Source organism: Ostrea edulis, chromosome 5 (assembly GCF_947568905.1).
Source record: "Ostrea edulis chromosome 5, xbOstEdul1.1, whole genome shotgun sequence".
NCBI lineage: Eukaryota > Metazoa > Mollusca > Bivalvia > Ostreida > Ostreidae > Ostrea > Ostrea edulis.
The window spans coordinates 70201804-70212609 of NC_079168.1; the positions used below are offsets into that span (position 1 = coordinate 70201804).

The 10806-nt window shown below is 34.2% G+C and overlaps 1 protein-coding gene across 1 annotated transcript in view; it reads left to right on the forward strand.

Annotated features, from left to right (window-relative positions):
• Window positions 1–8086, forward strand: part of LOC125649975 (thymidine kinase 2, mitochondrial-like) — a 9357-nt gene extending 1271 nt beyond the window's left edge. The window contains exons 2-8 of the mRNA XM_056166151.1: window positions 31–84; window positions 809–898; window positions 1125–1198; window positions 2359–2447; window positions 3104–3183; window positions 3416–3496; window positions 4873–8086. Of these exons, the coding sequence (XP_056022126.1) occupies window positions 31–84; window positions 809–898; window positions 1125–1198; window positions 2359–2447; window positions 3104–3183; window positions 3416–3496; window positions 4873–4956 (552 nt within the window). The 3' untranslated portion in view covers window positions 4957–8086. The remainder of the gene's footprint in view (window positions 1–30; window positions 85–808; window positions 899–1124; window positions 1199–2358; window positions 2448–3103; window positions 3184–3415; window positions 3497–4872) is intronic.
• The last annotated feature ends 2720 nt before the right edge of the window (window positions 8087–10806 follow it).

Consider the following 10806-nt stretch of genomic DNA (forward strand, 5'->3'; position numbering starts at 1 on the left):
GAAATGATGTGTTTTTTCCCTACTTTGTAGACATTTGAAGAGCCTGTGAAGAAGTGGAGAGATGTCAATGGTTATAATGCTTTGGTATGCTTATTAAACTTATTAGTACCATCTAATCTTTTAATTACTAGGGGGACCATACATTTGTTATTTCCAGAGCTACTCTTATCATATCAAAACAATCAAAAGAGATTTATTCATCAGACATTATTTTAACACCGGCAAAATCCTTCGCACTTCTTGAATTTTGTTCACTAATCCAAGTAGATTTTTCTTAATCACTGCTTTAACGTAAAGAACATGATTCATTGTCTATATTCGACTGTAGATCTTGTTTGGTGAGAAGATACCAAAACTCCATTTTGCCTTCATTACAGATGATGGCATCTGCTAATAACACTATGTTACAGATCTCATGAGCCGTGAATGCCCCTGCTACTGGGTATTTTGATTAACGAAATATTAATGGATGAGTAGTTCCAGGGAGTAGCACTGACTTTGCAGGAAGTTGTCCTTAGATGGGGGTGGAGGGTGTCATTTTCAGGGAAATAGACAGTTTTATGATAATACTTTAATATAGAGAAAAATCAGTAGAGGTATAGTTAATACGATGTATTAGGTTATTGGTAGTCTATGTGCCTGATGGTGTAGAGGTATAGTTAATATGATGTAGTAGGTTATTGTTAGTCTATGTGCCTGATGGTGTAGGTATAGTTAATACGATGTAGTGTAGCTGTATGTGCCTGATTGTGTAGAGTGTAAGGGATATGCTTCAGAGTTTTACTGGTAATGAATGTTTTATCTACAGGCTCATTTGTATGAAGATCCTAGTCGGTGGGGACTTACATTGCAGACCTATGTACAACTCACCATGCTTGAGCAACACCAGAAAAAGACGGTTAAATTATTGTTTTGTTTAATTCAAAAGGAGAGAGAGAGAGAGAGAGAGAGAGAGAGAGAGGTCAATGTGATTTCTCATTTGGAGTGGCCACATAATGTTTCATCAGTGTTTTGGAGACATGGTGAAACAAATGTGACAAAGCAAATATTGAAAAAAAGAAAACAATGATGGTGAACACATTTCCTGAATGATGTGATAGTTTCAGTCATTTTGTTTTGAACAGGACAAGCCAGTAAAATTGATGGAACGCTCAATATACAGTGCCAAGAATTGTTTTGTGGAAAATCTTTATATTAGGTGAGAAATACAAGTAAATACTGGAGACGAGAAATACAAGTAAATAATGGAGACAAGAAATACAAGTAAATACTGGAGACGAGAAATATAAGTCAATAATGGAGACAAGAAATACGAGTCAATAATGGAGACTAGAAATACTAGTAAATAATGGAGACAATTAAGAAATATAAGTAAATAATGGAGATGAGAAATACAAGTAAATAGTGGAGACGAGAAATATAAGTAAATAATAGAGACGAGAAATATAAGTCAGTAATGGAGACGAGAAATACAAGTAAATAATGGAGACAAGAAATACAAGTCAATAATGGAGACAATTAAGAAATACAAGTAAATAATGGAGACGAGAAATATAAGTAAATAATAGAGACGAGAAATACAAGTCAATAATGGAGACGAGAAATACAAGTCAATAATGGAGACGAAAATACAAGTCAATAATGGAGACAAGAAATACAAGTCAAAAATTAAGACAATTAAGAAATATAAGTAAATAATGGAGATGAGAAATACAAGTAAATATAATGGAGACGAGAAATACAAGTAAATAATGGATACAAGAAATATAAGTGAATAATGGAGACAAGAAATACAAGTAAATAATGGAGATGAGAAATATAAGTAAATAATGGAGACGAGAAATACAAGTAAATAATGGAGACAAGAAATACAAGTAAATAATGGAGATGAGAAATATAAGTAAATAATGGAGACGAGAAATACAAGTAAATAATGGAGACGAGAAATACAAGTAAAAATGGAGACGAGAAATACAAGTAAATAATGGAGACGAGAAATACAAGTAAATAATGGAGACAAGAAATACAAGTAAAAATGGAGACGAGAAATACAAGTAAATAATGGAGACGAGAAATACTAGTAAATAATGGAGACGAGAAATACAAGTAAATAATGGAGACGAGAAATACAAGTAAATAATGGAGACGAGAAATACTAGTAAATAATGGAGACGAGAAATACAAGTAAATAATGGAGACATTGTTTGAGAAGTGAACATAATTTGTAGAAATTAACAAGGCTAATGACATTTGTGTACATACATGATGTATCACTTGCTTTTGTCTGAAGAGGTCAACATGAATATTTATTGTTCCAGAATTAGAATTAAAGGTTTGATATTTGAATTGATTTTTCAGTGGTGTGATGCCAGGCCTGGAGTATATTGTGCTTACGGAGTGGTATAACTGGATTATCAAAAACAACCACTGCAATGTAGATCTTTTAGGTGGGATCCTTTTTCAAATCTTTATAATCCTTTAATCTTTTAATTACTCTTTCAAAATCATTAGATTCTCATGTAGTAACAGTTTTTGGCTTGCTAATTAATCAAACAGATATGTTTTGGATTCTTTACTCACAGAATTAACTCTGAAACTTTATTATGCATAACTATTTTGAGCAACATGCAATCAATACTTAAAATTGAGAAATATCTTGTTCCTTGCATTTGAAGGTTAGTTTGATTAAATATGTTAATGAAATGCAATAAATCTTATATCTCGCTGAAAGTTGCTGTATCATCTGATCAGAGGCACCTGAATTTCTGTCAATAAGTCGCTCAATAAAGCCAAAGATCGAAAAATCCTACCCCCTCTATATATAAATACACAAGCCTGTATTTATATATAGAGGGGGTAGGAGTTTTCAATCTTTGGCTTTATTGAGCGACTTATTGACAGAAATTTCAGGTGCCTGTGATCTGATGTAAGGATAGTAACCCAGAATAGAACAATGGTAATCAAATGGAATAAGTATAATTGCAAGCACTGACTTACCCCAAATTAAAAGCAAAACGTGTTAAGAGTTTAAGTGCAATTTCATTTATTTTGATAATAATTCCCCAGATTAATTTGTTATTTATTGTGCCTTTGAATTTTTCAGTTTATTTACAAACCAAACCAGAGACTGTGTACAACAGAATAAAGGCGAGAAATCGGAGTGAGGAACAAAACATCACGCTGGTATTGGTCTAGTTATTGCCTTCTGCTATTATCATCCACTAACATTGAGCACTAGAAAAAATGTGAACAAGCAGAATCAAAACCTGGTCCTGGATTGAATAGATATATCAAATAAAGTTGTACAAACAAAACAAGCCAAAATAGGCAGGAAATATCATGTATTGAATGAGAAGACATGTTGTAATAAACACAGATCTAAAGGAAGACTAAATATTCAGTGATTCTTTTATAGGAGTATCTGCAGCAATTACATGATTTACACGAGGAGTGGATGGTGAAAAAAACGAAGTTCTCACTACCGTCTAAAGTTTTGGTATGTAGAAATCAGAGTTGAAATCTAGTTGAAACGGAACTGGAGACCTAAGCAGATATATCACCATCTACATCTATCTCTGGGTGTCTTTTCACCTTATCTCAAGTGGAATTCAATCCAAACTTGTTGACATGACACACCTTAGGATTCCTATTTCAATGCATGGTCTGCATGCATGCTTTATCTGACCTACATTTTATGCTTCAATGACTCTGGTTAAAGACAGCATTGAAGCATTTCCTCACCTTTCTTCTCCTAACTCATGGTAGTCTGGATGCTGCATTTCATGCTTCAATGACTCAGGTTAAGGACAGTATTTAAGTATGTTTTCACCATGCTTCTATCAACTCTTTGTCAAAATGCTGCATCTGACCTACATATTGTGTTTCATTAACTCTAGTGAAGGACAGCAATTAGGTCAATATTTATTTTAGTAGAATACCAATTTAACTTATTTAACTTGCTCATGTGACGCATACTGTGGTATACTTGGTTCTGATACTGCTTTCCTTATGCTTCAATACGGGGCTTTCGAGATACGGATCCACTCTGACTTTTATTGCGCGTTGAACATAATTTGTAGGGCATGTCACTTCTGGATTACAGTAACAACTAAGTAAACAAGCATGGAATACTTCAATTGCTATCAAATTCCTGCATTAAGATGCTATCTTTCAAAGAAAAGTATCCCTACAACCATTTATAGGAAAATGCATTTGATTAAATTTATATGTGAGTTGGCGAGGGAATTAAATCTAGGGGATGTCTTCAGGATATCGGTAAAACTTCACTGCCTTGCATCCAAGGCTACTCATCTAAATGCACCTTTTTCCTTCCATCCAATTTACACCCAGGTTCTAAGCACCAATAGTGACTTGGATCGTTGTCATAGCACTGCACATAACTTTTTACAGACCGTCTGCTAGTGAAACACCATTTGTATGGATGTCAACTTTTCCCTACAATTTGTTACTATCACGTGACCATGGTGAATAAATGTCAATTCTAACTGGTCATTTCGGCACATCCCGAAAGTTCTATATTGGACTCTGATTCAGAATAGCATTTAAGTCTTCCTTTAAATTATTACAAGTGATATCATACTACCAATCGATACAGATGTTATGTTGAATGCATTTATAGATTGATTAGCATCTTATCTCAAAATTGAATAGTACAAAGATTTTTTATTTGATTAGGTGTGTCTCGATGTTTCAATGTAGTTGAGAATGTAGTACTTTAAGGACATAAAGATTGGGATGAGAGTTCTGCTTTGTATGCATCTAATTTTTCATATATACCAAGTTTTCGGTGAGTCTCACCATGCTGTGAGATTCCCTTGATGATGACTTTGTTTTGTTTTTTGATAATTACAGATAATACCAGCTGACAAAGACCTGGAAGAAATGTATGCGATTTATAACAGCAGAGAAAAAGACATTTTATGTGGTGTGTCATGATACAGGTCATAGAATACGTGTATGGCTGAAGTGTTTGATCAAGCATTACAGTATTTGTGTAGGGGTGGAAATTCGGTAGTTTATCAGTAGGTAAGACTTCAGTCTTATAGTAGTTGAAAGAATTGCATGAAAATACAGCCAACTTTGGTATTAGTAAAAAAAACAGATGAGTGTTCCTAATTTACAATTACAGTCTTGAACATAAAATCCTTGTCCATATGTAGATTTCAGTAATTTAAGTTGGCTTCTAAGTAGCCCCCCCCCCCCCCCCCCCCCCCTTCCTTAGTCCCCGGACTCTATTGATGAGAAAGTTTGACTGTAGATTGGACTTTAGTGTATGCGACTTTACTCTGAGAACACTGCCTTTATTTTTTAATGCAGGGAGTTGTTCGTTATGTTATGATCAAAGATTCATTCCAAATATTGATACTCATTGGATGGGAACAAAATCAGGCCACTTCTGAGCTTAAATGATCAGTCCCACGTTATAGGAGATTGACATCGTTGAACCTGAAATCCACCTTTTTATCGTTGTAGTTTACTTTGGGAATGAATATTTTTATGATCAGGCAATTGTTTTCATCATGTTTGTTATTAAAAATGTTTTACTATATGTCATTATACCCCCCGAACGAAGTTCAGGGGGGGGTATATAGGAATCACTCTGTCTGTCTGTCCGTCCGTCTGTCCGTCTGTGCAGATTTGTGTCCAGGCCGTAACTTCTTTGTTCTTTGACTTAGGCATACCATATTTGGCACACAGGTGGATCACCTTGAGACGATGTGTCGAGTACCTTCATGACCTCTATATGACCTTGATCCTTGACCCCAAGGTCAAAATTAAAGGTTTTTTTTTTTACAATGGATTAGTGTCCGGGCAATAACTTCTTTGTTCTTTGACATAGGCATACCATATTTGACACATGAGTGTATCACCATGAGACGATGTGTCATGTACTTTCATGACCTCCATATGACCTTGACATCAAGGTCAAAATTAAAGGTTTTTACAATGGATTCGTGTCAGGGCCATGACTTCTTTGTTCTTTGACATAGGCATACCATATTTGACACATGAGTGTATCACCATGAGACGATGTTTCAGGTACCTTTATGACCTCTATATGACCTTGAACTTTGACCTCAAGGTCAAAATTGTTTTAGGGTTTTGACATAGTCATACCATAAGACATGGGTGTATCACCATGAGACTATGTGTCATGTACATTCATGACCTCTTTATGACCTTGACCTTTGATCTCAAGGTCAAAATTATAGGTTTATGCCATGGATTTGTGTTTGGACTATATCTTCCATTTTCTTCTACAAAGGCATACCATATTTTTACACTCAGGAAAGAGGTAATTTATACCTATTAACAACACCCTATGGGGTAAGCGGGGGGTATTCTTAGTGAGCATTGCTCACAGTACCTCTTGTTTGGGATTTATTATTACCGTAGTTTTCAAATTTACAAATACTTTCAAAGAATATGAGTTTTACAAGATCTTTGTCTTAGAAATTTTAGTCTCTCGATTCAAAATGAATCAATTTTCTACCATCATTCAGTGTTCACATGTTATAAGGGTGGGTTTTTTTCTTTCTTTTTTTGTACGCTGACTATATTGCATACAGGGAAATTTTACAATTTGATATGTATTGTTCATGTATCGTTTTTGTATTGAAGGGCATTGTCTTTCCCATATAAAAGGGAAACAACCTCCACTTAAAGTTGTGAATGTAGTTTCCTTTAGATAATTGTAAGTCGTTTGTACAGTAAATGTATATGCAAGTGTAAACATGTATCTTAATCATTTGATGTAGTGCATTTTGTCATGTTATTCCTGCCACAGTGTTGGTGATTGTATGTATTAGAAACTTCACACATGTAGACATTGTAACCTGGTTGTTTGATTATCTTGTACAATGAAGCCCTATTGTGTACAAAAATTCTATTTGTAAGCTACCTCATGATTGTGCATTTCTGAATTATGTACATATACGCACTTAGAGCAGACACATATATGGCTTTTCACATTTCTGGACTGTAACCAAACACCCAAGTACACTTATTATTCATAGTCCTCCATGTACACAAGGAGTTCTATATGGTCATTTTTAAATATTTACATTTTTATCTTCCATATCTTTGCCAATTGAAATGATAACCATTTCCTCACGAATGTGAACAATGTGCGTAGGAATGTCGATGAATATAGTGCGACTATTTTGATGGCTGGGAATATTTAGATAGAAGTGAAATTAGAATGTAAATATGAAAAACAAATTTTACTTTGAAAATACACGAGAGTATGAACAGTGGTGCTTCACACCAGCATACTTTTCGTGAAATGCTAACATGCTTCATGCAGTACGTCAGAGGAAAACGTTGCGGTTCATGTGTATTTTTATAAATGAAATTTACTTCTTAAATGAATGTTTATGCACTTGCTTTTTTTTTTCACATGTATAAGTGGTCCAGAATGGTGAGATCTGCACATTTTGTTTGTAACTTGTCCTGTATTTAAACAGATGGAAGGTGCAGTATCATTGATTGAAACAAAAACTGTGGGGAGCAAATGTATTTCAAATTATATATTTGTACACATTCCCATAAATGGAAAATTCTTCATCAAAATTTAGGTATATTGCACACAATAAGATATGCAATTTTAGCAAATTCTCCCTATCCATTTTTAGCTTTGATTTGTAAAAAAAAAATTTGTATTTTTTACATATTTTTATAAACTTTCAAATGATATTTGTGTGCTTAATAACAACCAATGTAGCAAAGTGAAATAATGAAAACATATTTAGTTTTTTATTTTATAGTTATACAAACTGCCATTTTGTTGTTTATTATTATTATAGGTAAATAGTGATGGATACTGTAGATAAGCTGACACATTCTCAAATGACTCGAGCAAACTTTACAGAAATGTCTCTTTGTGATTGGCTTATCATGATCATGTGATATATGGGCTATAAACACTGCCTGTTTCAAGTTTGTCTTATATGATCAGTGTGTCTGTGAAAATGTTAGTGTTCATCATGTAACAAATTAAAGATGACATTTCCAAAACTCGGATGTCAATGTCAGCATGAAATAATGCAATAAAAAATGTATTATATGTAGTGTTTATTTGATTTAGAACAAGAGACGGGGTCACAACACTTACCTGAGCCACATCCTCATCACAATGTCCATACAGCCAGCTGGTTGAAATGGTATAGTAATTAGACCATATACCCATGTCTACATATAATTATATAGACAGAATAGTATTGTTTGTCACAAGACAATTTTATATCAGAGCATGCTAACATGGGAGAGCAGATTCCAAAGTTGCATTTTGTGCCTTCCTATTACATTTGGTGCCATAGACCAGCTCCTGGAACTGACAGGTGAAAATGTCTGCCAGAGGATAAAGATCATGGGTTGATGTCTTCAGAGTGTGGAGGCATGTAAGGAGGGAGGAAAGTGGCGGTCAGATGTGTTTGATTGCCTGTGGTCATGTAGTTTATATAGGAGAGGAGAAAATCTTTGGCTGGACCAGGAATCAAACCCGGGATCCCTGCATTACTAGTCAGGTGCTCTAACCACTGAGCTATCTAGGCCAATATCCACAGTCCATATAGCCCTATTTACTACAGTCAGATACATGTAGCTCAGAGGGTAGAGCAACTGACCAGAGATTCAGAAGGCCTGGGTTTGAATTCCATTTTGGTGTGTAGTTTCTCCCTTCCTGTTACACACAATTCCAGAGCAATGGTTGAAAAAAAAGTTGAAATTTCTAGAGCTAAGGTATACTGTCAATGTATAACGTTTGGTGGTGTATTCTTTTTAGCACTTTAAGCAGGAAAGATCCTTCACTCATTCAAGTACATTTCCAAGTATATTGTGGGTTAACTTACGTTTAAAAGAAGTTTAATCAGATCTAAGCTAATCAAAGACTCAAATTTCCACTACATTTCGTACACACCAAATAAAATACATTTACAGTAACCTCTTTATATAGTGTATACACTCCGATATAAAGTGAATTCTGCTACAATTTGTTTAAATGAAGAGCCATTCCATTTACTTTACACTCGATACCCACTTTGGCAAGGTCATAGAAGGTCCAAAGTTCTTTGTAAAAATGCAATTTCACATGATCTACATACTGTTAAGCCGATGCTACAAACAAAATTTAGTAAAACTTTAACCAGTCATATTGGAGAAGTTGAAATATTCTCAATAGATGCATGCCGGCAGATAAAATGAGCAACAGGTCACGAGCGACTCCAGTGATCTAAAAATGTGTTGGATCAGGGTTGTGAATGCTTGTTTGAATGGTGTTCATAGACAGCTGACTACAGAATAATTGATTTATAATGTGAGGTTGTCTATTGCACTGAACTTGAATGGGTTTAGGTTTGTTTTCTTTCATCACAGTGTGCACACTTGTACAAGGATTGTTTTCTAATCAAATCTTCCAATAAATGATGCATCTGGATCTCATAGATACAAATCTTCCAATAAATGATGCATCTGGATCTTATAGAGATACAAATCTTCCAATTAATGATGCATCTGGATGTTATAGAGATACAAATCTTCCAATTAATGATGCATCTGGATCTTATAGAGATACAAATCTTCCAATTAATGATGCATCTGGATGTTATAGAGATAAAAATCTTCTAATTAATGATGCATCTGGATCTTATAGATACAAATCTTCCAATAAATGATGCATCTGGATCTTATAAGAGATACAAATCTTCCAATTAATGATGCATCTGGATCTTATAGAGATACAAATCTTCTGGATAATAGAGCCACATCTTATAGAGATACAAATTTAGTTCTCTAGAAATATTGCCCCGAATCTGGGACATTGATGTACAGATAAAATGGAGTTGACTTGAAAAGGAGCAAGAAAAAAAGTTAAAGATTGTCCTAATTTATTGAGTTCAAATATATCAGAAATCCCCCCCCCCCCCCCCCCCCCCCGAGACCCTCATCAATGATGCCATAGCAAAGGCCTTGCTTCTGCCAAACATTTTTTGTAGGCATTGCAATAATCTTTTCATACAACAAGAATATCGGTAAAACTGATGGATGCTCCCCAGAATTCATCTGACCATTGAATGAACTACTTCATATGACGAATAAATTGCACAATGAATAATAACTATTGAAATAGGGGTTTCTTTTTCAGATATAAGGTATATGTTGAGTGACATTGACCATTACAAAATGACCTTGGTCTGAAAGTCATTAAAACCCTATTACTTATTTGTGGGATATACGATTGATACTAGTTAAAAAACTGTTGAAATACAGTATTTTCTCCGAATAAAAGGTATATATTCTGGGTGACCATGACCTTCCTAAAATGACCTTGAGGAAGCCTTGGTCCAATAGATCCATAATTGTTGAAATGAAGTATTTTTTCATATATAATGTGCATTTTTTGAGTGACTTTAACCTTTATATAAATGACCTTGAGTGACCATTGCCTGAAAGCCATTTGTCTATTACTTATTTGTGCGATATATGATCAATCCCTTTTCAAAAACTTTTGAAATAAAGACAGACATGATGGCAACTATATGCTCCCCTGACATTTTTCGGGGAGTAAAACAAAATTAACTGAATGATTGTTTGAAAATCAGTAGGCATTTCAATAAGATCACAGGGGCTTGCTCGCATTAAAGAAAAATTGTGAACAATACTATAGCCAGGCTATATTACAATATAGTTTTTTTTAATACTATATATATATATATATATATATATATATATATAGTATTAAAAAAAATATAGTATATAAGTGTTCAGTATCATAGAAATGAACAGAAA